At 37.2% G+C, this 23,579-nt stretch overlaps 1 protein-coding gene across 3 annotated transcripts in view; it reads left to right on the forward strand.

Moving 5' to 3' along the window:
* Nucleotides 1-23,579, forward strand: part of SEC24D (SEC24 homolog D, COPII coat complex component) — a 107,366-nt gene that overhangs the window by 58,341 nt on the left and 25,446 nt on the right. For all 3 annotated transcript variants that reach the window (XM_019798919.2, XM_019798920.2, XM_034671300.1), the window contains exons 10-17: nucleotides 344-459; nucleotides 6,168-6,292; nucleotides 11,475-11,666; nucleotides 12,434-12,527; nucleotides 20,226-20,342; nucleotides 21,168-21,338; nucleotides 22,366-22,462; nucleotides 22,594-22,739. In XM_019798919.2, coding sequence (XP_019654478.2) covers nucleotides 344-459; nucleotides 6,168-6,292; nucleotides 11,475-11,666; nucleotides 12,434-12,527; nucleotides 20,226-20,342; nucleotides 21,168-21,338; nucleotides 22,366-22,462; nucleotides 22,594-22,739 — 1,058 coding nt within the window. The remainder of the gene's footprint in view (nucleotides 1-343; nucleotides 460-6,167; nucleotides 6,293-11,474; nucleotides 11,667-12,433; nucleotides 12,528-20,225; nucleotides 20,343-21,167; nucleotides 21,339-22,365; nucleotides 22,463-22,593; nucleotides 22,740-23,579) is intronic.

Raw genomic sequence — 23,579 nt, forward strand, 5'->3', positions numbered from 1 at the left:
AAAAGCCAGAATTCCTTTTAAAAGAGGTAATTAATTAGGGAGAATTAAATTTTCTTTGTGACAATTTAAAACAGGGATAACCCTATTTCTTCACAGAGGTCTAAATCACAAATGTTATGTGTCATCTGTAACTTGCAGAAGAGTGAAGAGGATTTTTTAGGAAACCTTTGTACTTTCCACACATGCTTTTTAAGTACTGGATATTTAGAATATACTGCATTCTAGCTTTAATATACTTTTCCCCTCAACTACTTCTTTTCCTCCCATAATAAATTTTAAGAACTTACTAAGTTGTCTGTGTTATGAAAACAAAAGATTTCCTTTCTTATTTTGTTTTTATTAGTTCCACCATTCTATTTCCAACATCTGGACCACATCGGGAGAAGGCTGGACCACTATGAAAAGCCAGAGCTATCTCTAGGATCTTATGAATATGTTGCTACTTTGGATTACTGCAGAGTAAGTGTTCCCAGGGCTTCAAGTGTTTATACATTGATGTCAAATTCAAGTGAATAACTTTCATATGTAAAGAACTGAATCTTGGTTCACAAACAAAGCATTTTGGTGGTGTCATGGGCATGTAGAAATGGCTCAAACATAGATCAAGCCTTCTAGGCTGTTAACATGATTAAATTGCCAAACTATTCAGAGCAGTGATTATTTCTAAAAACTAAAAAGTGGTGCCAAAAATAGAAAACAATAATTTTATTTTTATGTCCCTATCAGATAAAATATTCTGGGTTCTTAAAGCAGCAGTTCCATATTGTGCCTCAACCTTATTTGTTTTGTCAGTGATCTCAGAAGATTTTCCCTTCCAAGGCAGACGCTCAGCCAATGTGGTCAATAGGACCAGGACAGATTTCTCTACCTCCTTTCTGCACACCAGTTGTCACCACAATGATTTAAGGTTCTTAGACTCTCCCTTGGGCTATGTGAGAACCTGGGATTCTGGCCTCTGGTTTCCTTGCTTTAAAATGTAAGCATGAGACTCCTCTCCATTTCCTTAATCTAAAAAATTAAATTCAAAAGTATAGCTTTCCTTATAAGACCATTAACTGTTGACCTCAGCCATCTCTTCAGCTGTACAAAACACTCAGCACATACTCTGAACCATCACTCCTTCTTACAACTTCATATTTTTAGGTAAGATTGTTTTGACCAGACTATCTTTGCATCCTCCTGTCACATCTGTATATACCCCACCCAGCAAACTCCTACTCATTCTGTAATACCTGGCTGAAATTTTATTTTATGTGAGTGTGTGTGCATGTGTGCACATGAACAACTTTCTCTGACTTCATCATAGTGGTTATTTACTAAATCTTCGGGGGTGGGGGGACGTTCCCATTAGAATTTGGTCCATATATTTGTTTTAGCAATTATCCCCATGCAGTTTAAATCTTTTCAAGTGTCTTCCCTCTTCATAGATTTCGATATTCTTGGTCACAAGAATCTTGTCCTAGATGTCTTTATGGCATCCACCATAGTGTCTAGTACAGGGAAGACAGTTGATCAGTGTATGTGAAATGAATGAATGAATGAACAAATGAACGAACGAATGAATGAATGAATTGGCAGGTCTGTTACTATTCCCAGGACTGGCTATTTCCCTTTTCCAATGTCACAGTGAGAGTGACATCATTATGGGTAACTTGCAGGGCTTTAAAATTCTTCGGTGATTTGGAAACATTTTCTTGGGTATCAGTTCAGATTTCAGCTTATATCTGAAGTACCATATGTAGACCTGAAGAAACAGTCATTCTGATTAATTTTCTTACTTCATCTTCCAAATATGAATGCCTACTGATGCCTGGTTCTCAGAAAACAGCCTCTGACCCACCGAATTCTATCACAGATGTTTGCGAGGGGACCAGTCCACATTATTGAGTATAAATTACAAAGAACATTTTTCTTAAATAGAAGTTTTTTCAATTGATTGGATTTAATTTTTTTTCAGTTAATATAACTTTTGCATTTATCTTAGTGTTTTGTATGATTTTTTTTACCACATTACATAGAACTAGTTATTAAAGAAGAGTTAATGCTTTATTAATTCAAAATGTAACATTTGAACATATTTTGAGAAACGTAAGGGCATTTTTGTTATAAATCCTTTATATCATACAAAAGAATCCTAAAGTATCAACTACTTCTAGACAGTTTATTTGTTCTTTACTGTTCTTGGCTGAAGGTGAATGATTAAGTAGACCATAAATATTCAAGTTCTAATTAAATATAATAAAGCCATTATAATAACTAGTGATGGAAAATTTATTGATTGATCTTTGCAACCATAGTATAAATATAACTATGCTCTCAGTTTCTAGTTCTCTGCCAAAAAGGCTATATTATCTTGATTTTATGCTTTTTTTAGTAGAAACTCAGGCAGAGAGTCAAATCTATTTCTGGGAACAAAAGTTTCAGTATCTTCAAACTCTGTTATCTGGAAATGTTCCAGATGTCTGATTGATGGGAAATCTCACCCAGCAGGCAAGGAACCAAAAAAAAAAAAAAAAAAAAAAAAGTACATTTTAAAGAGTTTTTTGTAAGCTTAATCTACCTTTTATTATTCCAAGTAAAATTTAAAATAAAAGATGGTTTAAGTATCTTCAAATTTAATTATAATTCAAAATGTACATATAGTAATGAGTCACCTTAGGGATTTCGACAAAGAAAAAGAGCTTATTTAATCTGTGTGTGTATTTTGTAACACCATGCAAATTTAGAAATACAAAATTACATTTTCTCCTATTCATTTTAGTTTATCTTGATACCAATTTTATATAATAAAATTAACATTGATATTTGCTACATGGGATGCTCTTTGCGAAGTGCTTTTTATGTATTGTATCATTTAGTTCTCAAGTGAACTCATGTGGTGAGTACCACCATTACCTGGGGAAACTGAGGCCTAGAGAGCTTAAGTGCCACCCTCAAATCACACACATACAAAATGCTGGAGCCAGACTGAAAACTGTGCTGGCATGACCACAGAACCCCTATTCTTTATCAATATACTGTGTATTTGTAGGCAATTATTTAGAAAATCACCATGGGGTTCCCTTGGAAAAAAATACCCCAACTCTGTCATATAACTGAGAGTTTTTCACTTAAAGTTTACAGAATATATCTACACACAAAGTGTACCTGAAATGTAAAAACTCATTCCAAGCCAGCCTTTTTTTTCTAAATAAAATATCATCTCTCCACTTAATTTTAATTCACTGTGACATTTAATGGATACCTAACATGCCTAAGACACTTGGTTATGTGCTGTGAGGGACACCAAAGCTAGCAAGATAATGAACCTGATTTCAAGGCACTTCCGATGTATAGACCTGTTAAGTATATAATTATGATAAAAACCCAAATACGATAAATGGCATAAGAGTCAAATAATCGTAGTGCCATAAGAAAACAAACGATGATGTATAATTTGGAGGATCAGAGAAGTCTTCAAAGAGTAAGTGACTTTTGAGCTGGTTACACCATGAGCAGAATTGGACTTGTGGAAAGGGAAGGCAAAACAAAGCAGTGAGTAGAAGCAGAGAATTTGCAACTTAGCTTTCTTCAGGGATTAGGCCGTTATTGTAGATGAGTGACAGGGAGCTAGTATGGGAACTAGGATAATTAGAGAGGATATTCCCTTTCCCCCAAAACACAATCATATTCAAATATTTCTAAGAAAAACACTGCCAAACAAAATACTTTTCTGGCCAAATTCTTGGCCCAGGCCCACTAGACTGACTTCTGGATAGGAAATATTTTGAAAATGGCAAACACTTAAATTAGTTGAAGGAATGTGTTTTGGGGAATAATGGGAAGTAAAACTGGGGAATTGTTTTGAGATACAGACTAACCTTTTAATTTCCACTGGGTTTGGCATGATACCTTTGATCTTATGGTTTTTATACATGTTTGTTAAATGAGTATTCTGGGGAATTGTAAAAGCCAGGCTGTTGAGGAATTTATGTTAATTCAGTAGGTGATGAGGACCATTAAAGGTAAAGAGGGAGTTGTTTCCTTAATCCATCATCCATCCATCCACACATTTATTCACTCAGTCAGCCAACAGTATTGAGCACTCTTATGTGCCACACTCTGTGCTTGACTTTGAGGACTCTCAGTAAACATCTTGTCTTCAGAGGCAGTAGCATTGTGATCTGTGTTGTGTTTTTGGACCATTTATTCTGACAGCCGTCTGTGTAATGACAGGAAAGGGATTGGAGGCAGGGAGCTATTAGAAGTTAATGCAGTAGTCCAAGCAAGAGAAACTGAAGGGAGTGTAGTAGTTCCTCAAAAATTTAGAAATAAAATGACTGGGTATATACCCAAAATAATTGCAAGCAGAGTCTCAAAGAGGCATTTGCACACTCATGTTCACAGCAACATTATTCAAAATAGCCAAAAGGTGGAGGTAACCCAAGAGTCCATACATGGATAAATGGATAAACGAAATGTGGTATATACATATGTGGAATACTACTCAGCCTTAAATGGAAGGAAATTTAGACACATGTTAAACATGGATGAACTTACACTAAGTGAAATAAGCCAGTCACATGAAAGACAAATACTGTGATTTTACTTTTATGAAGCACCTAGAGTCATCAAATTCATGGAGATAAGAATGTAGAATGGTGGTTGCCAGGGTCTGGAGAGAGAGGGGAATGCATAGAAAAAACTAGTTACAATGAAACATTCCATGGAGATGTGCCTGTTGGATTTATGGAAACTATTCACTGGGGGAACTGGTAATGCTGAACTTAAGAGAGAATGCAAGAATAGTAAGGCACATTTGGATTGGTCACAAAGAGGCTTCGGCTTGATTAATGGAAATGATTGTTATTTTTATTTGATATAAATCAATGCAAGTCTATGTTATAAATTAGATTAGGTGGGAATCAGGAATGATTTGCAAAAAAAAAAAAATGCTCAGATAGACAGCAGTAGAGTTCTTTCTTTTCTTTGTTGGTCTGATTTTGAATGTGGCAAAGCAATGAAGCATTTACATTGAAGATTTTTAAGTCCTGCAGTTTTTTTTATTTCAAGTGACAGACTTTATTAGAAGCATGTTATATCTAGCCTTATAGTGGATATAGAATGAATCAGTAAGATACTTTGGAGACATTATCATCTAATTTTATAACTATAATAATTAAAATACAATTTTATTTTAGAACATTTTGTCATTTATCATAAAGTTAAAAATTAACCTGAACTCCTATTTTAGTTTGAGTCACTAAGTAAAAATTAACCTGAACTTCTATTTTAGTTTGAGTCACTAAGTTTGCCTGTGGTTCTGTTTTCTAAATATTTTGTAAGACCCAACTGAAGAATCACTTCCTAAGAGCTCTTTGAACCCCAGCCAGTAAAGGGACCAACAGATATAAAACATTTATATAACAGCTGCTTTATGTTATAGTGATTGTCTTAAACAGATAGCAAAAAGGCCCAGTATTCCATTTTTAACCATAAATATGTAAGGTATAGGTAAGTGTTTGACAATATAGTGCAATTTTAAGGTATACAATTATATTTTATTATTATTTTTTAAAGATTTTATTTATTTATTTATTTGAGAGAGAGCACAAACAGGGGGAGAGGCAGGGGGACAAGCAGACTCCCTGCTGAGCTGGGAGCCCCACCTGGGGCTTGATCCTAGGACCCTGAGAACATGACCTGAGCCGAAGTCAGGTGCTTAACTGACTGAGCCATCCAGGCAACCCTACAGTTATATTTTAGTATATAATTTCATATCTTTAAAACTGAAAGAGCTTTTAAAGGAAAAGATTTGAAAATAGTGTCATCAATTAATGAAGTTTTACTAGTTTCAAGACAAATGCTAATTACTATATGTACTCTTGGGGGCACAATTTGTCAAGGTACCAGAGGTCTTGGAGGGCCACAAAAGTGAAACTTCTCTATTAGATATCGTGATCCTGTCTAACTCAATAGTGTGTCGCAGGTCATACCCTGGAAAACAAACAGCTTTTATCTTTTTTATAGCATTGGAGACTGTGTTCTAGAAAAAGATTTAATTCCACAGATGTTATATCCTAAAATATTAAATGAAAAGTTTGATGATCTTCAGGAGTTTGAGTCTTTTGATTATGCAGTGTACATACTTACAATTACATTTGTGTGATCTGTTTGCTTTCCTGTAGAAGAATAAACCTCCCAGCCCACCAGCCTTTATCTTCATGATTGATGTTTCATATAGTAACATTAAGAACGGACTCGTGAAGCTCATATGTGAAGAACTGAAGACCGTGCTGGAAAAACTTCCAAAGTAAGGGAACTCCCATTATTTTTACAATTTGCACAATATTACTGAATTAGTTTATTGGCCAGAAAACAAGTGCTGAATGACCCATGGATATCTTTTGCTAATGAGGACATTGGGCAAATATTTATAAATCAAACAGCACGATGTTTTGGGGGGTCCTTAAAAAGTTCAGAGTTATCTTTTGTATAAAGCAAAAGAAACAAACTGATAAAAAATTAATGCTATGGTAAACAATATTCAAAATACATTATAAATTATAAGGAGAATCCCAACAGTGTGATGGGAAAGACTTTGGAAGTCTGTTAATCACTTTCAAAGGGGTTGATTTTCCAGCAGAAATCGATAGTTGTGGGTTGTGGTAGAGTTTTAAGGGATGCCAGGAAATGGAATTGTTGTCTCACAGCAGAGATGGTGGTGTTTTAGCCAGATTTCCTTTGCCTTTATACACTGTCAAACCCCTTTGTTGCTTTACTGCCTCCAGGTCCTAGCACAAGGTAGATCACTTTCCTTGCCACTGCAGGGGGCAATGTGCAAAAGGAGAGGTGGAAAGGTATTTTAGCAAACATGGCTATTTTTTATAGTGTACAAACTAGTTGTTTAGGGTGGGAAGTACCATCCAGTAAGGAGATCCTTTATGAGAGGACACATGGTTAAGAAAAGGGTTAAGGAATATAGTCTGAAACCTAGTGTCTGCACTAGGCTCAACATCTTCCGTCCACCGCTCCCTACCTCTTGAACATAAGCAATCTCTGTTCTGGAAAGGGTTGCTTTGAGGGATGGGTTGTCTGTAGCCCTTAGGGCTTCCTGAGTCCTCGGGTGCCCATTCCTCTATATTCATTCCACGTGTGACTGCTGCATTGGTGCATGTGAGCCTCAAAGAGTGAACTCTGGACCTCCCAGGAGTAGCTTTGTTTGTATCTATGAAGCTCAAATCATAATATTCTCAAGGATGGTTTGGAAAAGCCATGGGGATGTTTAAAAAACATTGAGGTGATTTCAAACTGAATTCTAAAATGAAGGATGAACTGGGAGCAAGTTGAAGGTGGGGCATAAGAAAGGCATGTGATGCCTGCTGACTGTGACTATACCTTCTGTTACCCCATTCTTAAAGATACTTGAGAAGCGTGGACTTTCTGCTGACTATCATATATCTTTTTTTTTTTTTTAAGGAGCCATCTTTTTTTTTTTTTTTTTTTAAATTTTTTTTTTTTTTTTTTTAAGGGGCCATTTTTTTTTTTTTTTTTTTTTAAGATTTTGTTTATTTATTTGTCAGAGAGAGAGAGAGAAAATGAGCACGAGCAGGGGAAGGGGTAGCAAGAGAAGCAGGCTCCATGTGAGCAGGAAGCCTAACTCAGGGCTCAGTCCCACGGTCCTGGGAACACGACCTGAGCCGAAGGCAGATGCTTAACCAACCGAGCCACCTAGACATCTCTGAAGATCTTATATCTTATAGACTTCTCTCATGGGGCTGTTTTAATTCTAAATCTGAACTTGGAGCTTGAATAATGTGAAAGAAAAATACTCTTAATTTCTGGAAATGATGTCTCTTTACCTTCTCTCAAACTGGTTAGATTAGACTATCCTCTTCTCACAGTTACCTCACCAACCCCTTGCTCCTTTCCAATACAGTGGTGATATGAAGTGTATAGCCTGTTGATATAAGTCATGAAACCACACTCCTTCCTTAGATGTCATCATGACTTTGATATCCCATTGGAGCAGACTGTGACTTTAGCAAAAGATAGGAGAAAAAAATAAAAGGATACTGCTAGTTATTCCCTGCTACTATTTAAATATTTCTTCAAAGTTTTAATTGAAGCCAAAATGCCTTTTCTTCCTTTATCTTTTAAAACAAATCCGGTTGCTTTTTTTTTTTCTTTCTTCTCCAAAGTTTGTTTTGGGCTCTGTATTTGTATAACTTTATATTTTTTATGGTAAGATTGCCATCAGTCTGATTTACTTCTTTGAACCAGGTAATATGCCAAATAGCACAGTAAACGTCTTGATTAATGTCTAAGGTATGTTCATCTCTTAGCTAATCTTTTGAAATTAAAGGCCCCATTCTTTATTATTTAACTTTGAATTTACATCTTTGATTTTGCCAGATGCCATTTCTGTCTGACCTCTCTGGAACAGGAAAGAAAAGATTTTAAATATTTCATCTGTTGTTCAGATCAAGCAGTTGGGTTTTTTTCTGGTTGTTTTTAATGCTGCTGTAGCTAAGATGTTCAGAATGCTTGCTTTTGGAATATTCTGATTCCTCTAGTTACTAACATCTTCAGTTTTGCTCTGTCAGATTCATTCCATTAAAATAATAGGGACATGTGTTGAGGGAAGTGGTAATTGAAAAGCAGAAGAAGAAACACATGTTGTTCTGTGTGATATCCCTTATGTAACTTTATTAAATTTATATAGAATTAATATGAAGGAGAGGCTAAGATTTCGTTTTCTTCTGGATATGATTTAACAAGGCAGTTACACTGTTGAACAAGAAAATTTTTTTTAAAGATTTTATTTATTTATTTGACAGAGATAGAGACAGCCAGCGAGAGAGGGAACACAAGCAGAGGGAGTGGGAGAGGAAGAAGCAGGCTCATAGCAGAGGAGCCTGATGTGGGGCTCGATCCCACAACGCTGGGATCACGCCCTGAGCCGAAGGCAGACCGCTTAACCGCTGTGCCACCCAGGCACCCCTGAACAAGAAAATTTTAAGACGATTCTTGTTTCTCAAAGAAATTTTTTAAAAAAATATGTTCCCATGAAAACATCTAATATTTTGCAATAATGTGAGATGTTCTGATTAGATGTTTTTAAAAATGTTAATTTAGATTTTAAGTGAACCCTGTGAATCCCAAGATACGCCTTTCCCATCACTTGAAAATGTCCAAGTCTAATGGGAAATAGCAATCTAGATTCTTCTCTGCAATTTTTCTTTTGTGTCTTTTGCCTTAATTGACTCTAAATTAACTATTAAAAGATAATAAATGCCCTCAGGATTTGCCAAACATTTATCACCTTATGTAATAAAAGGTTTACTCAGAAATGGGAGCTTAGCCAGTGGTGTGCTGGTAAACTGGATCTCAAATAAATAAAGCCTTAATTGTAGTGTTTGCTCATTCCTGTGGTGTAAAATACTTCCAGCCAGGCCGATTTTAAACTAGCAAGGTGACATCACTAAACATGAGTTCGGAAGAGAGGCATACGATCAGTTTATCATTTTGGGCTCTAACTTGCCATCCTAAATACAGCATTTTACCGTCACGATAATCATCCTGAACATACCTCTAACTCCCCATGTTACACTAGACCCTGTCAGGAGCAGAGAGCATAAGCTTTGGGTCTTTATTGGTTTCTAGTCAAGGATTCATGGTATGTTTAACTACAAGGCACTATATACCGAGAGCCTGGTGAGAATGATTTGTAGAAATTTAGAAGAGGAAATAACTTCTGGTTATAGCATCAGGGGAGCTCTGAGAGAGGAAGAATATCTGTGCTTGGTCTTAAAGAGTAAAATTCTAATAAATGGGGAGGGGGAGGGAGAACGTGGGTACAGTATAGTATAATGGTCAGTTGCATGAAATCGTACAGTTTAGGATATTGAGGGGGGTGCGTGGGTGTATAAGTCTGTGTTTGTGCAGTTACAAAGGATAAAGATACCATTTCTGAAGATTTTTGTAAGAGTCCAGAACAGAAACATTTACCTAGTGCTTTTGGAAGGGATTATGAGGTCCTGTTTAAATTGCCCACTGATTTATGAAGGCCACAGTGAAGAATAAATACCCTCAATTAGCAAAGGAAGTAAAGAAGAAGTAGAGTTAGAGTCAGTAGTTTGTCAGCCTGTACTCTGCCGACACATCACAGAAATTGGGAAGTCTGCAAGGGGATCAACAGTTTGAACTTCAGATACTTTCATCTATATATTTTATTTTCCTTTCTCTCATACTGAAGTACCTCGTTACGCTATGTGCAAATTTTAGAAACAGAGCATACTAGGTTTTTTTTTTTAAAGATTTTATTTATTTATTCGACAGAGATAGAGACAGCCAGTGAGAGAGGGAACACAAGCAGGGGGAGTGGGAGAGGAAGAAGCAGGCTCACAGCGGAAGAGCCTGATGTGGGGCTCGATCCCATAACACCAGGATCACGCCCTGAGCCGAAGGCAGACGCTTAACCGCTGTGCCACCCAGGCGCCCCATACTAGATTCTTTTTTAAAAAAGTTGTCCCTAAGCAAAATAAGTTTTACTGATACGTAAGGATCAAAGAAAATGGCATGTATCTTTTGTGGCTGTCATGTAACCATTGAGCACAGTTATATTCACCAATGGAAATTAGTAACAGCTTCAGTAGTATTTTAGGAGGGAGGGGGGAGGGGAAGGGAGACGAAGACAAAGAAACTTGGGTAAATATTAACTGGAGTTTAGACCATTCAACTCTAAGTACACTTAGTATAGACTTGAATATTTATGACTTATACTCTTTTCAGGAAGATTAAGGCCTTATCTTGGGATTTCTCAAAAAAATTTACTTTTTGTTATGGTTTAGAGCTTTTTATTACTTTTATTGTCTTGCCCTGACATCACAAATGGCTACCTAATCAGAATTACATCATCAATTCATATATGTGATTTATTTTATATAGTTATATAGAATATGGCTCTCAAAATCTCTCAATTTCTATTGCGATTGTCTAGAATCTGTAAGAGAAGAATCACACAGAAGGAGCAAAGTTCTTTCTTGATAAAAATAGCTATCCTTTTGTAATCTGAGTGTGCCTTTCTCTTGCTTCAGTTGTTCCACTTGTTCTTCTGACCTTCTGGTGACTTCTGAGACAGCTTTGTTTATAATGAATTTAATACGCCTAGCTTGTTTATGAAAAAAAAAGCACACCTTGTAATTGCTGTGGATTGAGAATACATATATGAAAGAAGGGAATATATTAACAAAATATATTTTCTTATCTGTTTGACTTTTTTTACCTGGAATTTTGAGAATTTTTTATCTTATTTTTGTAATATCCCCCGTCCCCTACTGTGACTCAGTATTGTTTACACTGGTAAACAATTAAGGACAAAACTTTAAACATGTCTTCCATATACTTTATAGACGGTGTACTTACTGAATTTCTGATAGAAACCTCTCTCATAAATATGTGAAAGAATCTCAAATGCTTTGTTTTTCTCATAGGGAAGAGCAAGAAGAAACTTCTGCAATCCGAGTTGGTTTTATCACATATAACAAAGTGCTGCATTTCTTTAATGTAAAGAGTAACTTGGCCCAGCCTCAGATGATGGTGATGACCGATGTTGGAGAGGTCTTTGTTCCTCTATTGGATGGTTTCCTTGTCAACTATCAAGATTCCCAATCTGTGATTCACAAGTAAATATCAAGTGTTTTATAATTTAGATTAGATACAAATCAGGTATCTGTTTTTAATTGTTTTGATTCAATCACACATTGTTTTGTTTTGTCATTAGCAAGGGGGTTTTAACACATAGATAATAAAACTCTATCATTTATGTTCTATTTTAAATGTATACAAATATCTAAAAGTGGGAGTTTTGTTTTGTTTTTTAGAGAGAGAGATAGAGGTGGGGAGGGGCAGAGTGAGGGAGAGATAATCTTAAGCAGACTCCTTGCCCAGTGCCGATGTGGGGCTTGATCTCATCATGACCCTGAGATCATGACCTGAGCCAAAATCAAGAGTCAGACGTTAACCAACTAGTCACCCAGGCGCGCCAAGCAGGAGTTTTTTTTTTTAATAGTCACACTCAACCTGATCAGTCCCTTCTCTTTGCTGGAGAGAGGTATTTCCTGCATATGGATGAGTGTATTCAATGATGATGGTAATAACTGAAGATATAGCCACTGTTCCAAGAATTTATGGTTTAAGAGGTCAAAAATATAAATGGTGAAAAAATATTTACAAAGGGTATGCTTTTGTAAATATTCTAAACAAATCATAAATTTTGGTTCCAAAACATGCCAGGATATCATTCCCTAAGGAATGACCTATGCAAGTCACCCATAGGTGTTTAGTATGAAATAAATACCATATGTGTTTAGACTTGCTAGTGATTTATTTCTTGAAGTTTATTACAAATATGCTAAACATATAAAACTTTTTACTCATTCATTTCTTATAGTTTATTGGACCAGATTCCAGAGATGTTTGCAGACTCTAATGAAAATGAGACTGTCTTTGCTCCTGTCATCCAGGCTGGCATGGAAGCACTAAAGGTGAGAAGTCTTTTTTAATTGCTAGTAAATAAATTTTTTAAACACACAGAGAGAGAGAGAGAGAGAGAGAGAGAGAGAGGAAATTTCATCTTTGAAAGAAAATACAGCCTCTTTAAAACATGTAGTTTGCTAGAGGCTATTCCAAACTTCCCTACAAATCTTAGGAGGAAGTGGCCCAAACCACGGATTGCTCCCAGCGTTTACATTCCAGAACTATTAGCATCTAAGCAACTGATTTTGTCAGGATTTCCAGTTTAACTCCTCCCTTTGGCTTTTATATGAACTTTATATGATCTATTTTAAAATTACTTCAACAATAACAGAATCAGATATGAAGGGGAAAATCCCCATATCATTCTCTCCCTCGTTGGGGTTTTCAAACATGCAAGGGCAAGGCCTGTGACAGTCGGTGACAGATGTGAATGCCACGCAGGGCCTTGCTGAATGCCCACAGCAGAGGCACAGTTGGCCATGGCTTCAGTTGGGAAGCTGAGCCCTAATGACTCTGGTCATTTTCATAGTAATAAAGACAGTAATCTAAAGAAGGCAAAATGATTGAAAAGTACTGACTGTTGATCATTATCACCTTAGCACAAGAGTCAAACCATTTTGACCTGCACAGCTAGGGCCTAAAAAATTGATTTTCAAATTTTATTATTAAAGTTAAGTTGAAATTAACTTTTAAAATAAAATGGCTAGTAATAGTAACAGTAACAGTAGCAATAATAACAAACAGCAAGAATAATGCTAAAGAACTGAGTTTATGAAACTTCCACAGAAATTTTGTGTCTAAACATTGTAGTTTTGTTTTGTTTTGTTTTAAGATTTTATTTATTTATTTGACAGAGAGAGAGCATGAGCAGAGGGAGAAGCAGACTCCCCTGCTGAGGAGGGAGCCCAATGCAGGGCCAGATTGCAGGCCCCTGGGATCATGACCTGAGCCGAAGGCAGATGCTTAACCAACTGAGCCACCCAGGAGCCCCTGTAGTTTGGTTTTAGTACAATGATTCTTGCTTGGGTTTTCTTCTTTTTTTTTTTTTTTTTTAAGATTTTATTTATTTATGTGACAGAGAGACAGCCAGCAAGAGAGGGAACACAGCAGGGGAGTGGGAGAGGAAGAAGCAGGCTCCCAGAGGAGGAGCCCGATGTGGGACTTGATCCCGGAAAGCCGGGATCACGCCCTGAGCCAAAGGCAGACGCTTAACGACTGCGCCACCCAGGCGCCCTGGGTTTTCTGATCTTTAGAGTATTTACTCATTGAATAAAAAATTGCAGATGTCCCTTAAAAAATCCTCAGAATACATGTCAATTTAACATAAAATTTAAAATAAATTTTACATCATGAAGTGACTTGGACAAGTTAGGGTCCATGTAGTGGAAACCAATACTGATCATTGGTTGAGCTACAGAAAACATGGGAATTCCTATTTTATTCCATATTACAGAAAACAAATATTTTCTATTTCAATTTGAAAGAGTTTTGTTGATCTCTCTTCCAGTGAGGTGTTTAGAAATGGTGTGTAAATTTCCTGATATATGATCATCGTACGTGAACCTATGAGTCTTTCTACTTGAAGAAACTCATACGGGGAATAGAATTGTATCATCTGCTCTTGCCCGAGAGGAAAGATGAATAGATATTCGTAAGCCGGCACATCATCAGTTAAGACAGTAGAGTGGAAAGAAGAGTGCGGGCATGGCTTCTAGAGCACTCAAGTCAGCATCCCAGCCCAACACCATATTTCATTTCTGAAAGGCAGCAATGCTGTCTTGTAATGATGGGTTCTTACTGGGAGTCCACGAGAGGTCTAGAAGCTGTTTAACAGCTTTGAAAGACAAAATAGATAAAGCAGATTTGTCTACATGCATTCCATGTGTCCGAAATGTGCTGTTACCTAGGACACATTACTGGGAAACCAGTGTGTTGGTAATAACTGTAATGTTCTTCGAAGTATTCACACACTAACAGCTGGGGCAGTCAGCATTCTCAGCGCTCACTCACCAGAGGCCAGTTCATTTCATCCAGTGTATTTTTGTATTTTTCGCATGTCATTTTTTGTTATATTTGCAATTTTATTGTTAGAGTAATTAGTGTACTCTTTTACACTGAAGTTTAAAAATAAGAACCAAATCTAAATATAACAACTCAGAATGACTTCACAAATATCAAAGTTAATAAGTAGTAGTATTCTTACAAAGTAGAAGTATCGAGTTGCCTGTCTGGCTTGGTTGGTGGAACATGCGACCCTTGATCTCAGCGTTTTGAGTTTGAGTCCCAAGTTGGGTGTGGAGATTCCTTAAAAACAAAATCTTGTTTAAAAAAAGGAATAGAACTACCTTTATAAAAGGTAAAGAACTGTCTTTTTAAAAGGTAGGGAACTGCCTTTATCAAGTGACACTGCTGGACATAATGTTGGTGGCAGTTACTGTCGTGTGCCTGCCGGCAGAGCAGACCGTGTCCTGCCAGCACCTGTCTTCCTGCAGAGGCGGGATGGCACTCCACTCTTTGGAAGGATAAGTAAGGCAGTAACTCCTCAACTAATGAGTCACGGGGTCACGTGTGAAAGGGTGGCTACTTTTTAAAAATGTAGATTTCTGGCCTCACTCCTAGAGATGCTGATTCATCAGCTCCCTAATTTGTTCTACTGATCACCCATATTCAGGAACCACCAGCAAAAGGAATTATTACTCATTCTGCAACCTCTGAGAACAGCCTTACATTATGTTAACTCACCAGAAAATTGCATACCTGACCCATACAACTTTGTATGTTACTTTTGTACTAGGAATGCTTTCACTTTACCATGATTTAACATCTTGTCCTAAGCTTTTCATTAATGGTTAAAATAAGAGAAGACACTATGAAGAGAGTTTCTTTCTTGCGTGTAACATTAAATGAAGACTTTATTGCAAATTAATCAATTTCTTGCATGTAGAAAGATTCACTAGCTAGTTCCCTAGAGTCAGTTTTTACAAACATTATAACTCCTAGTGTTCCTTCTAGCCCTAACTACCAAGAAAGATACCAGTAATACTTAGGGTAGATTTTCTAATTTAATTATTTCCTTTCCATGACCTTCTTGCTGATTTCTAGTTCTTTACATTTACCTTGGTGATTCTATTGTATGTGTGTCTTTAACCATCTGTTTCTTCAAAACTTTTTTATAAGTAGGTGTTGATATAAAAAAAAAATAATGAGAAGTTTCTCCTTCATCTGCCAGAAAGATTCTGGGTGGTTATAATTTATTGTATAAGGGCAGAAACTGCTGTAGTATAATTGGAGCTTGTCTGCGGTTTATGCTTTCTGCCCGAGAGCAACTTTATTAGGTTTGGATGAAGAAAACAATTTTCCAATAGGATAACTGTGTGTGTGTGTGTGTGTGTGTGTGTGTGTGTGTGTGTGTGTATGTGAGTGAGTGATGATTGTTCTTGACCTCTGACAGTGATAGTATCTCGTCTTCTCTTCAGGCTCTCTGTGGCTAAAAAGCAGTAGGCTTAAATGTGGGTAACTTACATACAAGGGCGCTACAATGCTTGCTTGAAGTCATTATTAGGCGAAGACCTAACATTTTTGAGAATTTGCAAGGTAGGATCTAAATATTGAGGAGACCACATCATTCATGCACTTGTTCTTTCAATCAAGAAAGATTTATTAAATGTGTTGTTAGGCAATGTGAGGACTACTGTTTCTAGTTCTAAGGTGCTTACAGTGTGGTAGAAAAAATGTAACTCTGCAATACAAGACATGATAGTTATTGCTTGTATTCCCCAAAGAGGGTGGGGTGAGAGCACAGAGTAAATTTGGAAAGCCCAGGACTGTGGCTGGCCAGCTGAATTGCTCAGGAGATTATGCACAAGAGGCCAGAGATGAGAGTCTCATCCTCTTGGACAGGGAATAGAAACTGAAAGGACATTGAAGTGCAGTGTTTTTTGTGTGTCCAAGTGAAGACATTTTAGAACTGGTCTCCCCCATTTGAATTATAGCTTTATTTTCTGTCAGCTCATGCCAAGTAAAATCTATATATAATTAGTTGTAATAAACTTCTTGAAGCACAGAGAGTTGACAAAAACAAACAACATGTGCTAATTTGTCACAAAGATAAAAAGGGAAAGTTTGGAAAGTTCTTTTAAATACTTTCTCAAAGTCCTTGAAGTATTCAGCAGCAGGCTTCGGTATACTTTTTTTCAGTTGTACGTGCATCTGTGACCACAGCATCTTGTTCTCTTAGTGCCTTTTTTTCCCACATAGTCTTTGAAAATCTGCATCTCTTCTCAAAATCTACACTCATAATTCAACTACATGTGAATTTCTGGTATTGTCTCTTAACTTGGCCAAACAGTGGTTTTCTGTGTTAGCTATTGCTTCCGCCAGAAAACTAGATAAAAGGATTAAGCAACAGATTGAAAGGAAGTGGCCTTTAATGGTTATGCTTCAAATATATCACTAGCTGGGGGAATTTATCTTTATCTTAATGTATTTCTACATTTGATTTCAAGATGATACATCACAACATTTCTTCCATTCCTTCTAAAATTTATGGAGCACCTATACAGTGAAAGCGCGAGCTAGACCCAGTAGGGCTTGGAGAAACACATTGTAGAAAAATCAGGCTCCTTCCTTTTTCATGAGCCTGTGACCTGTAGAAGACAGTAGGATACATAAAGTTGTGATTCGGTGTCATTAAGTCTTAGCTGCAAAGTAGAGTGGGGACGGAGAGGGAGAGGCAGCCAACTTTGTCAAGAGAGATGTTAACATGTCTCTCAGAGGAGTGGACATTGGAGTTAAAGTTTGAACAACGGGTTCTCCAGGCCAGCCTTTCTCAACCTGTTGTCCATCATAATAAGAATGACATATATCATTGTCATTTGTCAATTCTATACGGTACATTAATGTGGGCACAATCGGATTTTGGTAAAAACATAACAGATTTATAGGGATTTAAAGCATAGAATGCCCTAGGAGCTTTTTCTTTTATTGCTACTTACAAAAGATTTTATAAGTATGTGATTAATGAAGTTATAAATCTAAAACTAAGCTATTTTAATTGGCTAATGAATTAGAAACAAATATGGCTACTTTATTTTTCTCAATAGTGAAATTTATTTTTCTAGTGGGTCCTGCTTTTTTCCTTTAGAGTTTTGCTCCATGGGTAATATTAACAAGGTAATCGTGTATGTTTAATTATGATTAACACCATGCATTGGTTCATTGAATTCTCTCAACAATATTCTAATGTAGGTACTATTTTTCCTGTGCCACATATTAGGTAACTAAGGCTTAGAGAAGTTAAATAATTTGCCCAATATCAGTCAGCTAATCAGTGGTTTGGACTCTTATCCATGCAGCTAGGAACTAGGACCCATGCTCTTACGTACTGTGGTGTACAATTAAAGTGTTCGTATGAGCAGAGAATATCTGGACGGATTGACAGTGAATTCCTTAGGGGAACTGGGTGGGCCAGGCAAGAAAAACTGGGGGAAAGATGGACTTTTTTTTTGTTTTTTTGATCCTATTCACATTTATTTTTTTATTCATAATAATATTTTTATTATATTATTCACCATACAGTACATCCCTGGTTTTTGATGTAAAGTTCGATGATTCATTAGTTGCATATAACACCCAGCGCACCATGCAATACGTGCCCTCCTTACTACCCATCACCAGCCTATCCCATTCCCCTACCCCCCACCGAAGCCCTCAGTTCGTTTCTCAGAGTCCATAGTCTCTCATGCTTCATTCCCCCTTCTGAAAAGCTTTCATACCTTTTCTGCTACTTGAATTAAAACAAACAGAAAGTACTTTTATAACAGTGAAAGTGATAGAAATAAATTAGTCATAGAATTTCAAAATTTTTAACATGTCATTATCAGTATTACTATAAATTTTACTCAGATTTAGTTGTAGGAACTCATGTGTCTTCATTGGCCAAAATGTGGTTAGTGTCTTTTTCCTGTGCAGTGTGTATGTACATGTAGGGTTACTGCCTATGCTTCTTTACTGTCCTTGCCTTCTTTCTTCCTTATGCTATATCAGTAATTTTCAGTAGAAGGCTAGTGCACTGCTCACTGCTGACTACAGCGAAGACCAGACGGGGCACAGGTTATGCACCCCTCCCCATGTGTCAGCTGTGACCCTACCTCTGTGACCCACTCCACAAAACACGGTGACTATCACTTAGTGAAACACATTAGGACAAGGCTAAACTTGAATTCTCTCCATTTGTTTTTTAGGGAAATTATTCACAAACGCACATACCTTATTAGTAGTAGCAAATAACTTAAACACCTCTTCACAGCTGACCCAGGCACACCAGAGTGTGCCACTAAACCCAGCCTTTGAGAACAACAGCTCCGGGCCAAGAAAAGGGGGAAATGGATTCCAGGCTAAAGGAACAAAATGTGCAAAGATATGGAGGTGTGTAAAGCACGTGGTGTATTCCAGGAAAGCACAGCTTGTATGGTGGAAATTCTGTGGCAGGGGTTAGGAAATGTGGAGATTCAACTGGAAAGTTGACGCCAGCTGAACTCCAGAGGGGCTTGAAGGGCCAGAGGGTGACTGGCTGTGTGACCTGGGGCAAATTGGATGACCCTCAGTTTTCCTAGCCTTAAAATGCAGACAACATTATCTTCTCCACCAGGTTGTGAGTATTAAATAGGGCCTGGCATGGAGCTGAGCTGCGCACAGCGAATGTTGGCAACAACTCATCTCACTTTTTTACCCTCGCTACTCCCACACAGATAAAGGAATATGGACTTTATCATGTAGTAGAACGGCTCCAGGACTCTTAAGAAGAAATGCACCATTCATGATCAGAACAGTTAACCTTAATTGCTGGGCGTGCTCTGCCAGCAATATGCCAGGATCGTTTGGAGCAAGGTTGGAAGGGTCAATATATTGAATCTTTTAATTTCAGTAAATTTTGCTTAGTGGATTACTTCTTAGGTCCTCAAATAAGATTTTAAATATTTCTAATGCTGAATCAACTTTTGTGGAGCCTAAATCATCTTTTTATTGCTCCCCAGGGACTACAGATCTATAATCTCAGTCACATTTTTTTCCTTTTGTCACATTGCCTGATAGCTGCTTTCTTGTGTCTCTTGTTGTCACAACACTTACATTCTTGTGCATTCTTCCTTGAAATACCACTTTAGGTGTAATCGATGTGGACTAAAGGTTTCAAAGAGGAGCTTCTGTTGCACCATGATCCTGGGACTTCTGTTTATTTTTGCATCATGGGATTCACTTGGTCCTGAAAGAATGTTCTGTAGGCTAACCAAGAAAGTATTTTCCCTGTAATACATCCTACTGGTTTTTTAAAGCACCATGGTATAGGGATCTACATTCAAATATTGGCTGTTTAATTTACAACTTGTGTGGCTTTAGGAAAATCACTATCTTATCTAAGCCTCAGTTTCCCAGTCTATAAATGGAGAGAATAGTTCTTGCCCAAGGACACAAAGGTTATTAAGAGGATTAAATTATATATAGTATGTATTTATAAATTATATGCATTAATGCAAATTATATATATATATATATATTACAGGTAAACGTATATATAATTTAATCCTCTTAATAATGTGTGTGTAGTGTTTGACTCGTTGAAAGTACCTATATTTTAATTTATTTTCTGATTCCCTTAAAGTATAATTTCCCCACCCAAGACATTTTCTATATGTATTTTTTTCTTTTAGGCAGCAGACTGTCCGGGGAAGCTGTTCATCTTCCATTCCTCCTTGCCGACTGCAGAAGCACCAGGGAAGCTGAAAAACAGAGATGACAAAAAGCTGATTAATACAGACAAAGAGAAGGTATTTGTAAACAATGGCCCTTTGAAGTATCCCTTTTAAAGGGGAGTAAAGAAAGAGTGAAGGTATCAGTTTTTAAAGGGGAGTAAAGAAAGCGTGAAGGCGTCCTTTGTGTAAGAAAGGGAGAGAAGCTAAATGTAATGCATAAATCCAGGACATTTTTTATTGCAGGAATATTTTGAATTGCATATAATTTAAGAAATCTTATATTCCTAAAAAAGCTGATTTCTGAAATATACCTAAATTAAAATAAGGCCTCAAACTTTTTTCGTTGTATAATCTGTGTAAGAGACTAGGTGATAAGACCGTTACAGAAATGGGGGAAATGGGAGGAAGTGCAGGAAGAAGATAAAGGTAGAGGGAGAACGTAGACTGCACCATATAACAACACTCCTCAGACAGGAAGCAGAAGTACCCAGTGCTCAAAGTCTGCTTTGCTCCAACCCTCTGACTGTGTAGCCATTACTGGGGGGAAGTCAGGGGGAAGGATAAGACCAGGACGTAGGCACCTTACTGGCCACATGACACTAGACAGGTTTCCTCACGTAGGTCTGGATAGGTAAGACAGCGAGCTCGGTTTCATTAGCATTGTTGGAGGATCAGAACATTACCCGCACACATATGTTCCCTACAGCAGGAGCCTGGACCACTCTGGGTGCTCAGTGAATGGCTGCTGCACTGGTGATGGCCATGATTCGCTCCTTCAGCCCCGTTCACTTAACTGGAAACAATTTCTCTTTCATTTTAAAAGAATTCAACAGAAATTAGAAATTGAAACCAAAAACATTTTGTGGTTTTCTTTTTCCCTTTGTGCATCTTTTTCTTCAGATACTTTTCCAGCCTCAAACAAATGTCTACGACTCACTGGCCAAGGATTGTGTGGCTCACGGCTGCTGTGTGACCCTCTTCCTCTTTCCCAGCCAGTATGTGGACGTGGCCTCTTTGGGTCTCGTGCCTCAGCTCACCGGTGGAACCCTTTACAAATACAACAATTTCCAGGTAAAAGCCAGTAACTTGTTCACCTCAGGTTTTCTACTGCCATTTGACTTGAGGTGCTTAAATCATAGGTTAAAAAGCTGTGCCCCCTTGCGGGCAACTGTCAAATGTAAATTCTAGAACAAATGGAGACGATGTATATGTGGTTAAGCAGTTGCTTTCCTACTCCCTGTTTGGCAACAGATTGAGCTCATGTAGCCTCACAGGTGAATTTCAGTGTAAGCTTCCATGGTGGGGAAAAATATATTCTATATAAACTTTTAGTATTTTAAATATATTTAAGATATTGTTTTTAAAAGTGACTATGTATTTGTTTTAAATTGTTATGATTTGGGGGATCAATTCATGATACCCTTCTCTTCCAAGCCTGAATTAAGAGACAAAAATCATGGGATAGTAAAAATGTCAGCACCATACAGACTTAGGTCTGTGGGCAAGTGGGCTTACTAATGCTTTTACCCTTCAACGTAACAAACTTATATACCCAGGCACAGGGTGGGCATAATTACAAGCTTGTCTTGTGGACAGCTGTACCTTTGAAACTTACCATATTGAGGGGCAAGAAATGTGTGCTCCTACAGGCAGGCTGCCCCCCCCAGAAAGAGGATCCAGAATAGATTAAGTTATGCCTACCCAGTTCCTCTACTCAGACTTACTAATCAGGTAAGTCACCTCTCACCTGAGAAAAAGGGGCCAGGGGAGTGCCTCTGACTTATGTACCTATCCATGGAAACATGGAGTGGGAATGAGTGTTCCTCCAACATAAATGACAAATGTTAAATCATCATCTATTTTTATTTAGCATCAATATAATAATTTTTAATCACCTAGCTACGTGTTTATATTGTAAACTAGTTAAGGGATTTGGTAAGACCAAAGATTGCAAATGAAGTAAAATTGAAAAAGTTTTACGAGTCCTTTCTAAGATATCTGGGTAAAGTGGGTTTTAATCAAGATTTTAAAAATGAGAATCGTTATTTTAAGCATTTTACTGCCATCTGGTGGGCATTGATCCTACTTTATTTTTCAGATGCACATGGATAGCCAACAATTTTTGAATGATCTCAGAAATGATATTGAAAAGAAAATAGGATTCGATGCGATTATGAGGGTTCGTACCAGCACAGGTAATTTTCAGTTATACTATTTTTCACGTCTCTGTTGTGTAATTGTTTCCTCTTCAAATTAATAATGGGCCAACAGAGAAAATAGCAATAAATTAAATAGGAACAAAATTTCCCTTTTTCCTCATCATTAGGTTTCAGAGCCACTGATTTCTTTGGTGGAATTTTTATGAACAACACCACTGATGTAGAAATGGCAGCCATTGATTGTGACAAGGCAGTGACAGTGGAATTCAAGCACGATGACAAACTGGGTGAAGACAGTGGAGCCTTAATCCAGGTGATTAAAAACGTGTTCCCACCTTTGGCAAGAAATGTTTACTTTAGTTTGTTACTGACAACGGTCAGTAGGGAGACTAAAATACCATCAACTGTGTTAGTTTCTCTGTAAAGAGATTCAACTCTATTTCTCCCAAGGCAGAAGTCATTCGATTACAGCACTCCATTGTGTATTCTCTACACCCTTATTTACATATGCCATTTGTATGAAGTCACAATTGTATGTCATCGCATGAGAGCCCAGCAAACTGTGGTCAGTGTTGGAGGCATTAGCAAACTGACTGCCAACAATGTTCAATTCTTTTAGGCTTTAGCACCCATTCATTCCTTTGTTGCATTCCTACCATATGTCAGCCACCACGTTAAGGGCATTGTATGGTACATGCAAATATAAATTGGTTTTGTAGTAAATAAATTTAAGTAGAAGCCATGGAGATCTTGAATTATAACAAGAACAATTATATCTAATGGGCATAGTTTTCAGATACTAGTATCACCCTTAAAGAATGGAGAGGGGTTGGCAGTAAGCTGAGGAAGAACTCTAACTGATGTTTGAAGAAGTGTATACTTGTTTGCATTCTTGAAATGCATATATCATCAGCATAAGACTTAAGTACATCATCAAAGTTAGCTGTGTGTTTTTAAGGGAAGTGAGACTTGAATAGGGCTATGATCATGAACATGAAGGTCTTATTTCTGGACCTGAATCCCTGGTAATGAAATCTGAGATATGTGAAGGTAGACTAGCAGTAGATGCAAACATACTTATGTGTGAAAGATTGGTTAAAACTTAAGTTTAAACCAGTGAAGTGCTACATAGAAACCCAGTGTATAAATTGTC

This window comes from Ailuropoda melanoleuca, chromosome 11 (assembly GCF_002007445.2).
Source record: "Ailuropoda melanoleuca isolate Jingjing chromosome 11, ASM200744v2, whole genome shotgun sequence".
Classification (NCBI taxonomy): domain Eukaryota; kingdom Metazoa; phylum Chordata; class Mammalia; order Carnivora; family Ursidae; genus Ailuropoda; species Ailuropoda melanoleuca.